The sequence below is a fragment of the Dermacentor silvarum genome, chromosome 2 (assembly GCF_013339745.2).
Source record: "Dermacentor silvarum isolate Dsil-2018 chromosome 2, BIME_Dsil_1.4, whole genome shotgun sequence".
NCBI lineage: Eukaryota > Metazoa > Arthropoda > Arachnida > Ixodida > Ixodidae > Dermacentor > Dermacentor silvarum.
In genome coordinates, this window is record NC_051155.1 from 185,015,100 (window position 1) to 185,033,788 (window position 18,689).

General features: G+C 45.2%; 1 protein-coding gene across 1 annotated transcript in view; it reads left to right on the forward strand.

The window, feature by feature from the left end:
• Positions 1 to 18,689, forward strand: part of LOC119442285 (protein unc-80 homolog) — a 182,055-nt gene that overhangs the window by 118,827 nt on the left and 44,539 nt on the right. Inside the window, exons 48-52 of the mRNA XM_049662030.1 lie at positions 1,495 to 1,652; positions 3,476 to 3,586; positions 7,075 to 7,306; positions 10,937 to 11,140; positions 13,306 to 13,401. Of these exons, the coding sequence (XP_049517987.1) occupies positions 1,495 to 1,652; positions 3,476 to 3,586; positions 7,075 to 7,306; positions 10,937 to 11,140; positions 13,306 to 13,401 (801 nt within the window). The remainder of the gene's footprint in view (positions 1 to 1,494; positions 1,653 to 3,475; positions 3,587 to 7,074; positions 7,307 to 10,936; positions 11,141 to 13,305; positions 13,402 to 18,689) is intronic.

Genomic DNA, 18,689 nt, shown 5'->3' on the forward strand with positions numbered 1-18,689 from the left:
CTATTTATTTCTTCCACAGACTCCTTGTGCTTTCTTGTCCTCTTCTGCTTTTTCTTCTCCTCCCTTTCTTTTTTTGGCTCATGACATATGCCCACCTTCAAGAGTTTTTCCATGTGAAAAACTGCTTCTTCCTTCTTATATCGGACGTTTCTGCCATCTTCATATGGCGGTCCAACATTAGCACTCGATGTATTTCACCATTTTTGTCATTTACACCACTGTGTACACTCCCCACACGTCACTTCACTTCACATATTCACTTCACTGCACACATCACAGAGTTAAATATTTAGCACCAAAAAGTCATTGTCGCACACTACTATATCACAACACTGCTATACGACTTGTCTGTGTAGCACACAGCAGTTGACTGCTTCACACCAAAGCTTAAGCCACTTAACCAACATTACTAAACTTACTACATTACTAAACACAACTACACAGTTAATGAACTGCCTCTACACGACTCTGCTCACACACTCCGCTACTACATAACCTACAACAGGGCAGCATACTATCCGTGGTTTTCGCCACAAAGGTAGTCAATAAACAGTTTGCCAGGGGCACAAACAAATGGCTCATCATAAAGATTTGCAAGTTTTAGATGTATTCTAGTGCTTCCAGCATCATCGGAATAATAATGGATACTTACACTACTTATAAATGCCACTTTACTATATCTGATCTTAGTTATCATAGAAATATTTTAAAACAAATTCTGACTGAATTCACAAATATATTTAGTGAATTCTAGGAGATATCTTTGTTTCTTTACAAAATTGTTATGAGAAAAATAGAAGTAATGATTGAGGAAGTGCCAAGAAACAGCATAGATACTGCAAAAGGGTGTTGACGCAGCATCTAAACAACATACTGACTATTCCCATATGCCAGTACGCATATGGTTTATGCAGTCTGTGTGATAAGCAACATTTCTTTGAAGGGTGACAGGTTTGGGGTTGATTTTTTGGAGTGAGTTGTGGTTTGTGGTTATCCCCGTTTCCACGAGCTCTGGAAGTGTATTTTGAGTGTGGGGCTAAAAGCTGGGTGGGGGGAGGGGGCTCATTTTGCTTGCACATTTATCTGGTACTGCTAACTGCAAGGGGGGCAGTGCGCCCTTTGAATGGAACCTGTGATTGAAAGCCCTCGCCCGTACTGCCCCCCTCCCCCCCTTGTTTCCAGAGCCCCTGCCTTTTTCTAGATACAGGATGGATGATTACAGTTGAAACTCTACATAATGAAAACAAATATAATGAATAATTGGATATAATGAAGTAAGTCTAGAACACTTCTCGCCGACGTCAGCATGTAATGAATATATGCTTATAATAAATATCAATTATAACTAAGGCATTTTTGTGTTGGACGTACATGACTTCGGTATAATGAGGTATGACTGTATTTTGCTTATGTCAATAACATTCTTTTGTTTTCATTCACATCTTGTTTTCTCCTTTTTGCACATGTTCACGTCTGAGCTTTTAATCCATGCAGACTATCCTGGAGGCAGTGCTGCCTTTCTACCTACAGCACCTGCAGTCCTTGACAACCAAGAAGGAAACTCCTGGGGGGCCGCGAGCCGAGCTGCAGATGATACACAATGTGTCCGTTTGCATGAAGACCCTGATCAGCAATTGTGAGGCTCTGACCAGGTTTGTGACATGTTGCAGTGATGAGAAATGGTGAAAGTGAGCTCAAACGTTGGAAAGTAAGCAGTGAAAATAGGAGGATGAATTCAATTGATAGCAGGCTGCAATGTAAGTTAGTGGGTAGAGAACGTGCAATAAAACGTCAGTTGAACTAACGCGAATTGTCTTGGGAAAAGTATTTCAACTGTATATTTGCTGAACTAAATAATGAGGAGGGTGTGTCATAGAAAGCAGTTCAGTTAAACAATGATGGATAGTGTGGGCTGTCTGATATCACTAATACTTCCCAAGTGTTTAAGTTGAAGCTTCTGATCAAGTGACAGTCTCTTTAAGAATGAAGATATGCAAGGAAAAAGTTCATTCAATAGTTTCACTGTGATAGGCATGGCATTACATTGACACTGCTAAATATATAGCTGACATACATATTCCAAGAGAGTGCATGTTGTATACTTTGTCTGTAAAATGACAGATGGTCTGTGCGATGACAGTGGTCTGTACGACATTAATAGCTTGTATAACTGAATGCGTTTTATGAAAAATTCACGACATTGGAATGGTCCTTTATCAGCTTCATTCACTGGATGTTAAATATGAATAGCCATTAGAAACTGAGTGAGACATATGTCTTCAAAGGCTTGCTGACCAGTCTCACATTAGTTTAGGTCACATCAGTGAGTCTTAATTTTGCAGCAGTGTACATCATAAACATTTTTAGTTGTTGTATCAATATCTTCATTTTCTTTTTAGCAGATCAGAATACATTTCTGAATCCGAGATTAAAGGAACAGTAAAGGCAAACATTAAGCCAATCTGCCCTTCTAGAAAGATTATTCCAAGAGCTGAATTAGTTGCTCAGAAGAGGACACACTTAATTTCCCCAATTCAAACCACCGACTACAGATGGAGTTATTACAGTGAAAGCTGTATATGGCTAGGCGAAACGAAAAACCGTTTGTCCCATGTTTCTCTAAATGTCTCCATTGGCTGCGCCGTCAGTTACGTCGTTCTCTACGTCGCGCCCAAGCGCGCGCGTCATTGGCAGCGCCATTAGTGACGTCGTTCTCTGCGTCGTACCTGCTCTGCCTGCAATGCCGGCTCCTCGGCTCGCCGTTGTCGCATGCATTCAATATCCCGAGTTAGCTCGGTGTCGTGGTTAGCAGTATCCACCCGCCATTGGTGCTTGCGTTCCATTTCGCGATTTCAACATGGACGTTTCGTCGCAGCCGAAGTCAAAGTGCTGCTCGAGAAACTCCCGCCGAAAGCGGGTGTTAGCCCCGGCGAACGCATTCCTGCCATTGCCACGTTGACGCTGCTATGCCCGCAACGCAGTCTCCTTGGCTCGCCGTTGTCACATGCGTTAGATATCTCGAGTTAGCTCGGCGTCGTGGTTAGCAGCATCCGCCCGCCATTGGCGCTTGCGTTCCACTAGAAACACAAACATGTAACCAATAATTGAGAAACGCTTCAATACACCGTCAGGATTAACCCGCTGCTAAACACTGGGGCCGCACGTTTCAGCTTCGCTGGTTAACCATCTGTACGGAGTGCTTGGGCGGTATTTTTTTTTGTAGGTATCCTAAGCTGGCACTACCATCATACTTCTTGGAGTATGCACTGCCAGTCTTGGAGTTCGTACTTTGCCCAGCCCTATCATCTGCTTTGGGTCAGAGGCCCATAAACAGAAGGTGCTATATGGCGATGATTAAACAGCACTGACAGTGGTCTGAAAAAAAATTTCTGTTTTTGCCAATAGTATTTGGTTTAGATGTGTATAACTAGCTACGTTAACATAATGTTGCTCTTGCTATTTGCTTGCTGTGCAGAAATTACACAGGACCTCAGAAAGCGATTGACTTGAGGGGTTCTAGCATCAAGAATGCCTCACGGGGTGCTTGTTCGCCTCCTTTCGAAGTTGAGGAAGACCTGCCGTCAAGGTAAGTAAAAATACTGCAGTAAACTGGCTCTTGTTACCTGCAGAAAACAAACCTTCTCAGCAGGCTTCTGTTAATACAACTCTGCCTAATTCAATTTTTCGTTTAATTCGATCCCAACCGAAGGGCCCAGCCGGACCCCATTCATTTCTATGGGCCCAAACTTTCATTATTTTGATCCTAAAATTCTGCTTCGCCGGATAATTCGAACTTCACCAGTCAGCACGCACATGCCTGACCCCAACAGCGACCCTTTTAGTGGCAGCGTCTGTCTTGGTGGAGCTTAGGGAACAGTGAATGCGTGGAACACACGTCGTCTCCCGTCAAAAGTGCCTATTTTCGGCTTGCCTTAGGAGGATTTCCAAGCAATAACTGTAGCTTGCAATGTCTGATTACAGTATTTGCCTGATTATAATGCGCAACACTTCTTTTTTTAATGAAAATTGGGCCGGCAATTGCCTGCGCGATGCAACCGGAGACAATGCCAAAACTGTCTTCACAGCGTTTGTATGCTTAACCGCATAACACAGATGTATGGAAGCAAAGCTGACTAAAGGGACCCTCAAACACTTTTCAAGTCATCATCTTTCTGTTGCAGGTTGCATAGACTGATAGTTGGAGATGCGTCTAGCGTAGGTCAAAGCAGGGATATGGAAATATTGAACATTTTAGTCACACAAACAAATCACTACATTGCTGCCGACCGCATCATCGCCCAGTGGCACTTGCCAGAACCATCATCGGCGTCACGACTCACTGCTCTGTGATTAGTTAAAAACTAAGTTGCAGATAACCACTGCATTGCAGCAAAAACATACTAAATTAAGAATTGGTTTTATTTTTGTTTGCTGTAATTTTTGTGTTAATGCAAACAAATACAATCGTAAGAAAAATTACTATAACCACAAAACTAGGTTGGGGTGCCCTGCTTTTCTGTCGCCTCTGGTATGGTGGCATAGCTCTGGCCTCTGGGCACAAAAGCTTCTCTTCTCACTTTTGTATGCTCCTGCCTTGATGCCTCGTTTTGCACATTGTTTTCTTTGGGCAGGTTTCTCACCTCGGTGCATCGTTGTTGCCACACCCTTTTTGTTGTTCGTGGTACTGCGCTTAACTAAAACTGAACTGAAGAAAAGAGACGTTGCGCAGTCCCAGGTGGCTCGACCAGCATCATGAGCACACCGGAGTAACTGGAATCCATGAACATAGAACATTTAGCTCAACCATGGAGTGCGAACTTCCGCTACTGTATTTGCTTGAATGCAAGGATATACCTTTCTTTACACATAGTCGCTTGTACACAAGTCACTTGTTGGCTTAGATTCAAAGATGCTGTTTAGCCCCAAGCACCAGACAATGCCAACCAAAGAGAAGTAGATGTCCCGAGATAAAAAGACAGATTTCAATAATTTCATCAGGACACAAAAGGAATGGGGACTGTCTGTAACAACGGATATCATAAAAGGGAAGGAGGTGTCGTAAGCATTTGAGGCGTCGCGCCGTGCAAGTTAAGACACCTGTCCATTTAGACATACCTTCGACATGTCTCCTCTCATTCAGGTAGTGAAGAGGGCCACGCCTGCATGGGATCAAATTCCGCCTCATATGGTAGCGCTAACATTTCAAAAGTGCGACATCTTGACGATTTTGCAGGTTCTTTTTGTTGTCGAATGCAGTATTATTCTGTCTATATTCAAGGAACAAATTTTTTTCTTAGCTCCCGAATTTCGTGAGGTAGCTTAAGTGGAGGCTCGCCTAGATTCGAATAAATATGGTATGTAGGCGCTTCAGGCTCTTACCATTGGCAGTGAGGGGTTACATCAGTGGGTGAGAGAAACAGGCAAAGAAGGCCGTGCAAAGTTTAAGTTGAGGGCATGAATTTTTTTTTCTTCTATTTTGAAAGTTCTCGGCTGAATAATTTCGGACTGCATACCCCTATCCCTGCCATTCTTGTTGCATTTGTCTTTCCAACTGTCAATCTGTGCAACCCGCAACCAAAAAATGGTGGCTAGAAAAGTGGTCGAAGGCCCCTTTAAAAACCATGTGGCAAAGCTGACTTTAGGAATCTGGCCACCATTGTGAACACATATTAAACACTTGCCTTTTTTTCCATACTAAAAAATTGGTTGCGCGTTAGATTTCTACTTTGTTTCAGAGCTTTAATGTCATTTCTATGTTACTTTTCTGCCTTGGACACATAGAAAGTAGGCGAGCATTTGATTTGGGGGCATGTTAGAATAGAACAAGTACTGCCAAATGAATCGGCAGTGTGTTTTGGCATTTTTTCTGCATCTTGTTTTATTCCGTGAGATAATTCAATAAATTTTGTCGGGCCCATTAGGGTCGTGTTAGAAGTTGACTTACCCATAAGTACCAAAAATTGTTAGGCTTGTACTATAACTTTCAAGCAGATTTTTTTAGTCAGTGGCTCGTCAGGACAGGCTATTTAAGACTGACAGTCAAGTTTTTTCGTTACTGTCAGCTTTAAATATTAGCTGAAGAAAGGCTTATTCCTATTCCATGCTGGCATACCGCTGTAACCATTCTATATTAGGCCACTACCAAATAATAAATCCTCAGGTTTTAAGTATTTCGACTTGATATTGAAGTATACTCAATGCATGTTCAAAATCTTAAAATGTACTGTGGAATGCATTAGCTGCTCCAGTTTAACGTTTTTCATACTGCATTTTTCCACTGTGCCAAAACCTTAATCGGAACAGCAATGCATTTTTCTGCAGATTTTGAGCACTTATTTCTCAAAACTAGCCCAAGGCTTTGGCAAAAGGGTATGCTTTCAGTACTGGCTGACTTCAATCCTGCAATTTCAAAATGCGTCTTGAAGTCAGTAATTCAAACTTAATTAGTGAAATATTTTAAAATAATTATAGTATTGTCAATCATCACACTAATTCTGATTGATATGTCTGCCACTGCTATGAAGATTTGTGTGCAAAAATAGTCATTCTATTTCAAATACTTGATTTTTAATAATCTGAGACAGTCGTCACAGAACACACGGCAGGTCAAGAAACAATCTTTATAAGATAACCATCAGCAAAGGAGTGCTTGCACCAGTGTACATTTCTTAAATTGCATGTGGCATTATCAACAATATGCATGCATACTTAAGTACCACAAGCATTGTTTCCAGGTAAAAAAACCACACACAAAAAAACAAGAACAACACACACACATCCAGTGCATCATTGTCTGATAGTTCAAATGTCATGATTTAGTATAAGTCATGCACAACTGCCCAGGACAAATTGTGGGAGCACAGCTGGTCTAGACATCCAAGTGTGTAGGTGTTACTCTGTTGATTCTGTTGTGTGGCACCAGACCCTGTGCTTAGCTCGGGCTGCTGAAAAAATAAAAGTGCAATATGAAAGTGTTATATGTCAGGACACTCCAAGGCACTCCCTCTAACATAAGATTAAGTCTCATAACCTTACTTTCCTGTTATCTTTACACAAATTTTTGTTGTGTGACAGGTTTGTGAATGAGACGCTGTATGGGTCAAGGAAGCCAGGTGGAATTCACTATGAACGGGATGATGAGGACAGTGATCTTCTGCGACTGGAGTTCCGGCAGCCACGGGACACATTGTTATCAGTGGTGGCAGAATTCCTTACTAAGTGCTCAGCTCGCCTGGCTGATCTGAGCAAAAAGATCCCCGACTTGCCCAGCAAGGCTACCGAGCTCCTGGACGTCAAGTGCCACTTGGTATGTCAGCCCTGCTTGAGCCCAAAATCTTTGTGAATGCAACTAGATAAAGCTGAGTGTATGGGCGGCTCTCAAGCATTTTGAGTGCATACAAGGATTTGAAAATTAAAAGTGTTTTTGAATTACTACAGTTCCAGATGCCTTCACTGTTTTGGTGCTCTAGAAAATGATCAATTTACATTCATTGATAAACCAATGTCACATGTGCATGGCCTTAGTGGGAATGACAGCAGTTTTAAAACTGTGCTTGTGAAGTGAGCAGTAAGCCATCATTGTATGTACAGTGTCTAGCAATTCAAACACAATACTCAGACTGCTTGGTGTCTGGTGCTTTTAGTGCCACCGGTGAGCGCTTGGTGATTGCTGGGCGATTAAATGCAGTCACAATGTGTAACAAAGGCTCTCGATTTCATCCTATACCATAGAGCATGAGCTCAGTGTCCCCAGCGTCTACTGGTGCCGCAGAATGTGCAGGCAGTAATGTGCTCCGAGCATTGCACTTGAATCACTGAGTGCTGTTCATTAAGAAAATAGTTTCACAACCTTTCTAATAAGACATAAAATGTAGAGTGCAATGAGAAGCATGTGGAGCAGGATAAGATGGGCTACTGGAAATGATGTACAGTTAAACCTGGATATAACAAAATTGACAAATTCCCGAAAAACTTTGTTATAAAGAGGATTTCGTTATATGCAGGTTCGGCATGAAAATTTGAAAAAGAAACGCTTACAATATTTACTTGATTCTAACGCGCCCTCGATTGTAACGCGCACCCATTTTCCGTGACCAAAAGCGAGGAAAAAAAATCCTTTACAGTACCGCGTATCTCATGCTTTCATACAGAAATAAATCTATCACTCAAGATTTACTCTCAATACACTAAAGTTGCGATGAACAAAAATGTCCCAGTTTCGCCCGAAAGGCAAAGCATCGATTGCGACAGCAAATTAGCAGACAGCTATACGAAGTAAGGATAGTAGTTTTATCGGCCGTATAAACTTGTAAACATTTGCTGTTTAACTAAATTGGTAGACTAATGCCTAAGCAGACGTACTACAGCACATGGTCGAAGCTACGGGAGCTAGGCTCGAAGTGCGTAGGAGGCGGCCATATTGAAATGCCGATCTGGCCAGCTGCAGTAAGCGGCGGGATCAGGTTTGAATGAAGGCAGGCGGAGAGGTCACGCCCGCGGTGGCAAGGTCGAGGGATGCAGGCCCACCTCGCGCACACTCTCACGCACGCACACGTGCGCTCGCTCTCCCTTCTCAGTCGCCGTGAATTCGAGCGCGCCAAGCGACGCTTGGTGTCGCGGCGGAGAAGGTGCTTCCGGTTGCTGCTCGCGCAAAAATGACAAAATTTGGGGTGAAATCTCTTGGTTGTCGATGAGGAAAATTCGTTATTTCCAGGGGGTCTCCTGCTGCCACTTCGTTATGTAGAGCTCTCAAATACATGTGCTTCTATGGAGTAATGGCAGGGAATAGAGGAACTTCGTTATATCCAGCAATTTGTTATATGGAGGTTCTGTATAAGTAGGTTTAACTTGTGGGGGTCTTCCTCAACCCGTAGCGCGTATAATCGCAGCTATGTAGGGTTCGGGCGAATAAGGCAACAAGCGAGCCAACTCAACGTTTATTGCTGTGGGCAATAAAACACACTTGCAGAGGGAAGTCCGCTCTGTATAATAAGTAATAAAATAGGCTTGCCTCGTCGCGTGTAGTAGTCACGCAAACGAGGTCACTCACGGGTTTCAGCGGGTAAATCCGTATGGGCAGGTAGGTCAAGCGAGGTCAGAGAGACCCGGGGGTCTCTCGGTTGCGCTCTTTTATACCTTTTTTACCTTTCCGCGAGGGGAGTGTCCTCCTCGCCCGCCGGATACTTTTACTCTTCCCGCGCGGGCACGCGTGTCGCGAGAGGCGAGCGAGAACAGGGAGAGGGCAAAGTGCATTTCTCCCGTGTCCGCCCGGCTCCTGCAGCGCGCGCTGTGCACGCACGAGATGTCCGCCCGGCTACCGCCACGTGTGCTGCGTGCGCAAGCGACGGGCGAGCGCCCACGGGAGAAGGTGGCAGCGTGTGCTCCCCACAAACTGTACTTGGCAATTGATTGGACAACCAAGCTGCTCCACTATACCAAGAGCCAAGGCAACTGGCATATAAAGAGTTGTTTCCAGGATGCACTTGTGTTTGCAATGTCCCAAAAGCATGGCACTGAATGGCTCCTGAGACCCATAACTGCACAGTGCATAGCACAAGTTGGTGAGAGATTCATTGAAGAGCTGCACATATCCAGTGCATTTATGGCGCAGCTCACTAAAGCGTTGGTGTGAAAGATGTTCATTGAAAAGTGGCACATACCGAGTGGATTTATGGTGCAGCCTGTTAAAGCGTTGGGTTGCTGCCTTGAAGAACCTTTGTGACGTGGGTTCGATTCTGCTCAGCATGAGGGAAAATTAAGAGATCTTTTTCGACATTGTAGAGCGGCACATTCCCAGTGGCACATACCTAGTTGCCCAAATAGGCGTCAAAGACGTTCATTGAAGAGTGGCACACACCTACTGGCACATACCCAGTGACCCAAGTTGGCGTCAAATAGTTTCATCGAAGAGTGGTACATAAACAGTCCCGCTTCTACAGTGATCCATGTCGGTGTGAAAGAGGTTCGTCGAAGAGTGGCACGTATGTGCACAGAGCCACATACTCAGCCACCCAAAGCTGGTTCGACGATTGGTTTCGAACCCTGTTCCCTCAGCTGATGCACTACCCATTCTACCACGAACCCAATGACCCAGGTAGACAGGAAAACGGTTAGATACAAACATACACAGCCCCCGGAAAGTACGTGAAGTACCCTAAGAATGCTGATGCATTAATACTCCTGTGCATAACTTGTTGGTCAGCCCTGCAGGAACTCGATATAGTTTAATCTTGATAATGCTGGTCTATGATGGCTTTCAGGCTTTCAGGCTTTAATTATCTGAGTGCAGGTAACGTGTACATGAAGACAACATGATGAAGGGAAATAAAGGTTGGAGTTAGGCAATGTAGTGTGAAAGAAAGGTTGTGGTGTCTATAGGTAGAGGATGTAGGCTGTACATATAGGGTGACTTAAACATGTTCCATACTTTTGTGTGTACTATGTATTGTGCCCCCCCCCCCCTCTCTCTCTCTCTCTTCCTTTACACCACTGTGTCAGAAATTTAAAAAAAATTAAGATTTCACGTCTGCTACTTATGCAAAAAACCCCTTGCAGTGGCGTTCAGGTTTTTATGAAAGCAATCCTGTGCAATAAGCAAAGCTCTAGAAGCATTCTTGTTCTGTATGTTTGGACATTATTGCTTTTACTGCTGTTTTCTATGGAAGTGGGGTGTGGCTTTATTAAAGTGTGGCGGGCACTTCTATATGCAAATTTTTAGTCATGGGGGTTTCATGGTAATGGGAGCATACAGCCACAAAACTGCATCTGAAGGTAAAATCTGCATTAAACCATACTTCCACTCCCTGTATATTTAGTGTGGGTTATACCTGGCAATATACAGTACACCTGCACTTTTGCTGAAGTATTACTTGTGCTGGCCTGAAAACACGAGGGGAAATTATTGGGGAATTTGAATGAAGATATCTGTCCTTCCCAGCGTCTGGCGGAGGTGGCTCACAGCCTGCTCAAGATGGCACCATATGACCCCCAGACCATGGCATGCCGAGGCTTGCGGCGCTACCTCAATGAGGTGCTGCCACAGTCGGAGTGGGCACAAGAGGCTATGAGGCCTGCCCTTATCATGGTCATCCGACGCCTTGACAAGACCTTTACCAAGATTGCCAAGAAGCCTGCCATACGGGCAAGTCCCAGACCTCCTAAGTCAGCTCTCATAGTTGCTTGTTGCCGTCCTTGTGGAGCAGACAACTGTTGCATTAATGTGTTGGTGGCTCATGACATCACTTGTCTGCTGTGTATATGACTGATGTCATATATGACACTTGTCTAGAATGTCTGAACAGTGTCTCAAAATGTGGCAGTGGCATTTACAAGTGACTGTCATATCACAACATCCCCTTACTGGCTGTAGACCTCTATATGGCAACATCATAGAGACACGTACTATCAACCATTGCCTGCTACTCCTGATGGGCTGCAGGGCAGTTCCGATGTGTGCGCGCGGCATTTTCCTGGTTGTTGCAAGCTTATTATTTCAGTAAGAAAAGCTTTCTATGCTGACTATTATTGTGGACACCAACTGATGTGACCAGATCGCAGTGAAAAGAATGGCTGTTAAATTTGTCTTTCCTGCGTGCATTGCAGTGCTGTGTGAACAGTGCTTTGCTTCCTGCCTTATAGATAGTTATTGTAAGCGAGCAGGTGCTGGTAAATGCCACCGTAATATTGAAGGTATAAATTACGCACTCTGAACAGGTGTTGTTTGGGTTGTGGCTGCCACAGTGGAGATGATATTGTGTTGGACATTGCAGATTAAGCTACTAGTCATGTACTGCACTTGGTAAAAACAAAAGCACTTTCAGGTAGAGGAGCCTAGTTTCACACCTTGTTTGTAAGATGAGGGTCCAGACTTTCTTTTTTGTTTTATATATTGGAAATATCTGCAACCCAGGTGGTTGCAGGGTACCTGGTGTTCTGATAGAGCACATCATTTTTTTTTTTTTTCATTTTACAGCAGCAAGGAGTATGGTACGTTTCACGAACAGTGCTTAACTACTGATCAGTAAGATTCCACTGTCCAAATTTCATCAAATAGGTGTGAGTAATGTTTTAGTAAGCTATGCATACAGTTTTTTCCCCTCAATAACTTGCTGTAACAGTCCAGTGCTGCAAGCAACTAAGTAAAATCATGAATGCTGAAATCGTATGTTTCATTTTATCTTTAGCATCTGGCATATACATTATCAGATAAATGTTCACAACATAGATTATGTCTCATTTCTTTATTTCATCATTACTTCATCCTAATTACTGCAATATTACATTCCTTCATCCTTAGTTCTAAAAGGGCTGAAACACTTTTTGAACATGGTTAAAAAATGTTGCCGATCTGTTAACGAGGCTCCTGTGAACATGTGAGCCGAATATTGTTGCACTGCATGCTGCAGGGAATTTACAGTCTTGTGTCAAAAGCAGTGAACAGATGCTTGCTCTCGCATCTGCAATGTCATCATTGAAAGCTGACTTGAAACAGTTGGCTGACCAATGCTATTGGCTAATTTCGTGATCATGAGAACATTTTCAGTAATACATAATTGCTAATTTTGAGTTAAGTAAACGAAAAATATATGTCTGTGATCTCAAAAAGACAGAAAAATTGTTTCATCTCCTTTACACTGCGTGTAGCTACGTTTGCTGTACGTGGCCTCTGAGATGGCAGTGGTGTGCTGCGTACCATAGTCTACTGCGACCACCACAGGGTGCCACGATGAGCCCTTTTGCTGCCGCGACACTCAACTTTTGGCCAGGGCTTTGCCCTCTTGGCTTCTTTGCTGTGGCAGTGGCATTTACAAGTGACTGTCATATCACAACATCCCCTTACTGGCTGTAGACCTCTATACGGCAACATCATAGAGACACATATCTACCGTTGCCTGCCACTCCTGATGGGCTGCAGGGTAGTTCCGATGTGTGTGCGCGGCATTTTCCTGGTTGTCGCAAGCTTATTATTTCAGTAAGAAAATGCTGCCTATGCTGACCATTATTGTCGACACAAACTGATGTGACCAGACTACAGTGAAAAGAATGGCAGTTAAATTTTTCTTTCCTGCATGCATTACAGTGCTGTGTGCTTCAAGCACACTAGCAGAGACGAAAAGAGAGAGAAAGCCGGGTATCAGTGCAATAACCCCAGTTATAGTTGAAGAATATGAAACACTTTTGCGGCATTAGATTTGTGGGACGACATACTTTAATAGTCAGGCCATTCTATGATTAGTTAGCAAAGTGTTTCAAGGCCCCTTCAAAAGCACAAGCTGTTGTTGACTGAACTTGTCCATTTCATTTCAGAGACTTGTTGATTGGGATGCAGCTCGAAATCTGTTAAAAGGTGTCTACATGACACTTTACAAGCATCCATACATTGCTCACCTGCCTCATTTAAAGGTAATGTTTTTGCGTGAAGATTTATAGTCTTATGCAAAATGCTGCGACGACTCGTCACGTATTGAACATAGTGAACAAGAATCAGCAATGCATGGAATGGATTAAGCACAAACTTGTTGTGTAATTTCTGTGGTCTTGGTACCTATTGTCTGAGTGTTTAATCATGAGGTTCAAGTATGTTAACTTTGGCACAATAGCGCGCAGTCCCCAGTGCTTTCACTCGCACATACGGCACGCGGCGACGATTTTATCACCCTTGGACTTTATGCGGAACCTCACGGCGACGCCGACGGTGACGCCGACGGCAGAAATCCGCTTGAAGTGTCCATATAATTGCTATCGCAATAAAATAAACACAAAGGAGCACAAACACAAGGCCCAATATCGCAAATTTTACTAGCCCCAAATATGCCCAAAGTCCCAGATTTGTGAGCAATTAGGGCTAAGAAATCTTAAGGTTTAAAATGAGGTTTATTGGCCGGAAGCAGGCATAGATGTAGATCCTCGGGATATACTGGCACGGAACGGGCGGCTAGAACAGTTACGTCGGGCAGTCTTCTGAACTGTAACTTCAGCAGCGTCTTTCGTGAAGTGATCACAATGCTGCTGCTGTTGGTGGTGCGCATCATCTTCAGTGCATGGTGTACGTCTTCTCCATCACAATCACCTCCAGGAGAAAAAGTGGCCATCCTGGCGTCTCAAGCAGTAGTGACCACGAGTAGCTCACGGTAATGCTTAAGGTAGTTGACGTGAACACTGTTACGTCCATGACGATGGAGGTCAGAGCAGGTTCAGTGGTTCGATTAGTTAATTCATTGAAGACGTGCGCTGGACAATACGATAAGGTCCATCGAAGTGGGGAAGAAGTTTTGAAGAGAGGCCAGGAGCATTTGAAGGTACTGACAGCCAGACAAGGTCACCGGGAAGAAGACAAGTTGCGCACAGTGAGCGTCATGGAGCCTTTTCTGGAGCTGTTGCTCAGCGGTGTTGAAGTGGTGTGCTAACTTTCGACACTCCTCAGCATGACGTGCTGCAGTTGAAACGGGCTCAGAAGCATCGGGCTGGTAGGGCAGTCGGGTGTACATGGTGTGGGATAGGTGGCGGACATAGAGCAAAAACTGGGGAGAAAAGCCAGTGGTACTCTGGGTTGCAGTGTTGTAGGCGAATGTAACAAATGGTAGGATAAGGTACCAATCTGTGTGGTCAGATGCGACGTACATGGCCAGCATGTCACCCAGGGTCCGGTTGAAACGTTCGATGAGTCCATTGGTCTGGGGATGGTAGGTGGTGGTGGTTCTATGAATAACATGGCACTGAGCCAGAAGAGCTTCGACAACCTCAGACAAAAAGACGCGCCCTCTGTCGCTGAGGGGTTCACGAGGTGGGCTGTGACGGAGAATGAAACAGCGGAGCAGGAAGGAGGTGACGTCGCGTGCCATGGTGGCAGGGAGTGCCGCAGTTTCAGCATATCGCGTAAGATGGTTGACGATGACGATGATCCAGCGGTTACCGATGGGTGTCATAGGAAGCGGACCATAGAAGTCAATGCCCACACGATGAAATGGCAGGGCGGGGCAGGGAAGGGGCTGCAAAGCTCCAGCTGAACAGCAAGGCGCAGATTTCTGATGTTGGCAGTCCATACATGAGTGAATGAATTTGCGGACGTACCGTATTTTCGCGCGTATAACCCGCACCAAAAATTTAAAAAGTTGGCGGTAAAGTTGGGGTGCGGGTTATACGCGAATTTTACTAGAAGGTGTGGCTTCATGGCAGCGTGGCACGTGCTGCCGTGTATCCACACCTCGAGGCAAAGTTCCCCACCATTCAGTTTCGTTATCTCCTAGGGAATCCTACCCTCTACCCACCACTGCGTGTTGAAGCTCCCTTCTCCCCTCCATCATGGTCATCCATTCCCCTCCTTTTTACAGGTCAGCATTTTGCGTATAGTGAATAATGCATGCGGCGCTGGCGAACTTGTACGTCACCCGTTCCCGCGGCGCTCCCTCGGTTCACGCGAAGCGCTTCGCGATACGACTGATAGCCAAATCGCCGTTGCCCATGCGAGTGCTGCTCCGGCTGCACTGTCATCCTCTGTCGCGTAAATGCTAGCTGCGCCTGTGAAGTGATCCGATTTGCGTCAGATGTCACAGTGACTGATTTGTCTGCGATGGTGTCTGTCGTGTGAAACCAGCTATATTAGCATCGCCGAAGGGGGGGGGGGGTGCCAAGAGGGACAGAGCCGCTGGCCGATGATACGATGAGGTGGACGAGTCATGTATCCGTGAATGGACTGTTTTTGCAAAGATTAGAGCATTGTTGCATGCAATTATTACCGCGGGTTATAAGCGCAGATATTTTTTTTTCTTTCCTGGCTGTTGTAATTAGGGGTGCGGGTTATGCGTGGTGGCGGGTTATATGCAGAAAAATATGGTATGTAAACATTCCTCGCTAGTAGTAGCACTGACGAAGTTGTTCATATGTTTTGAAGACTTCATCATGGGTGCACTGCGGGTCAACGTGAAAGTATGAGCAGATAGTGGACTGCAGACTGCGCGATATAACGAGTAGCCATTTGCGGCCGTCGGATGCATAGTTGCGTCAGTGCAGAAGGTCGTTGCGAATGGTGAAGCGAACAGCTTGGCGGCGGAGTGCGCGAGAGGCTGGCAGCTTGGGCTTGTCAGAAATCAGGTCGAAGAGGGCCGCTATCCAGGGGTCGTGGTGCTGCTCTGAAGCAATTTTGTCGATGGCAAGATGATGGGTGTTAGTGTTGACAGGCAACTAAGGTCGGCAGGCAGAGGAGACCGTGACAAAGCATCAGCATCTGAATGCTTGCAGCCAGAGCGGTAGACGACGTTGATGCCGAACTCTTGAAGTCGAAGAGCCCATCGGGCTAGGCGGCCAGATGGGTCTTTCAAATTTGATAGCCAACAAAGGGCTTGATGATCTGTGACAAGGTTACTACGTCAAATGGGCGGCCGTACAAGTAAGGGCGGAAATTGCTAAGGGCCCATACAATGGCTAAGCATTCTTTTTCAGGTACAGTATAGTTGGTCTCTGCTTTGGTGAGTGTACGGCTGGCATAACTAACAACGTGTTCAGGATGCCCGGGTTTTTGTTGTGCTAGGACGGTGCCGAGACCTATTCCGCTGGTGTCTGTGTGTACCTCCGTTGGAGCTGCAGGATCAAAGTGACGCAGAATAGGAGGTGAAGCGAGAAGATGTCGTAAAGTAGTGAACGCCTCGTTGCAAGCTGGAGAGCATGATGACAGGTCGCCAGAGCTACCTAGAAGCTGTGCCAGAGGGCGTATTATAGACACGAAGTTGTGAATAAAACGTTGAAAGTATGAACATAAGCTGAGAAACTGCGTAGTTCTTTGAGATTTGTCGGTCTGGGAAAGTCAGTAAAGGCAAGCAATTTCGCGGAATCAGGTTGTACGGCGTGCTTAGACACGATGTGGCCAAGAATTGTCAACTTTCGAGCGGTAAAGTGGCATTTCTTGAGATTCAGTTGTAGCCCAGCGTTGGTTAGGCATGTCAGAACGCACCTAAGGCGGTGAAGATGCGTTGTAAAATCTGGAGCAAAGACGACAATATCGTTGAGGTAACACAGACACATTTGCCATTTCAAGCCACCCAAAGCAGTGTCCATCATTCGCTCGAACGTTGCGAGGGCGTTACGGAGGCCGAAAGGCATCATGTCGAACTCATGAAGTCCATCAGGGGTAACAAATGCTGTCTTGGGCATGTAAGCGTCGGCCATGGGTACTTGCCAATACCCTGAGCGCAATTCGAGGGAAGAGAAGAATTTAGACCCCTGTAAACAGTCAAGGGCATCATCTATTCTCGGTAGAGGGTACAAGTCTTTGTGGGTAATCTTATTTAGGCGGTGAAAGTCAACACAGAAGTGAATAGAGTCATCCTTCTTCTTAATGAGAATGACCGGCGAGGCCCATGGACTGTGCGAGGGCTGAACAATGTGGCAGCGAAGCATGTCGTCGAGATGCTCACTAATCACACGGTGCTCCATAGGAGACACATGGTATGGTCGTTGCCACAGTGGTGAATGGGAGCCCATGCTGAATAGCGTCGAAAGAAGAATGAAAATGGTACAGGACAGCAATAAGCTCCGTATGCTGATCTGGTGTAAGGCCGGCAGCGATGGATGGGCTAAAGATGTCGGTGCTAAACTTGTCAGAAGCAGAAAGAGTGCCGATGGCAGTAAGGTCGTCGCAAGAAGTAGCATCTGGCACGTCAACGATCTGCAGGGACTGAATGGCTTGGACATGGCCGAGACATTGGCCACAGAGCAATGTGGGTGGAGTGGACAAAAGGTTGCAGACAAAAATATGGCTGAACCAGCTGAGAAATCGAGGGTCGCGAAGGTAAACAGTACAGTATTTTTTGTGATGAATGTCTCAGAAGGGCCGAACAAAACAGTAGCGGCAGAGATGCTTCCACAGGACACAGGTAAAACAACAGCGGCGTGCAGAGGAATGTCGGTCTCCTGAGCGATGGCTAATTTAGGGTGATGTTCGGGAGAATCGTCTGAATGGAGGTCGCATAAAGGAGAAAGTTCGTCTTCGGCCCACTCGCAGTCGATGATGGCTTTGTGTCATGAGAGGAAATCCTATCAAGAATTACGTCGTGAGAGCAGGATGGCAGCACAATGAATTTTGGGCCGTACAAGCTGCTAACGGCTGAACATGCTGCACTGTTGCGGTACAGAGGGCTACGTGAGCAACTGGCGTCGTCACTTTCCGGATGGAGCGACAGAGTCTTTCTTTTATAACACAAACAGCGGCACCAGTGTCCACAAGGGCAAGAGTTGAAACTCCTTTGAAAGAAAGAAACAGCAATTGCCATATTTACTCAATTCTAACGTGCCCTCGATTGTAACGTGCACCCGTTTTCAGTGACAAAAAAAAAGAAAGAAAAAAAAGCCTTTACAGTGCTGCGTACCTCATGCTTTCATACAGAAATACAACTTTCTCTCATTTGGAAAAACAAAGATTTACTCCTGATGCACTAAAGTTGTGGTGAATTAAAAAAACCGGCAGATCCACGCCCTGTGGGAATCGATGTTATGCGAAGCAGAGAGCGGATAGCCTACCAAGTTAACGAAACGACCATGAGCGCACAACGACGTAGGTGGCTCTTTCATGACCTACATGACACGCATGTCATGACATTCATGTCATGAGTCCTCAGGAGTCCCTTTAGCTACACCTAAGAGACCTTAAGGCGAAAGCCTTAGTCATGCTCATGACTATGACTTCGACCATTAACCTT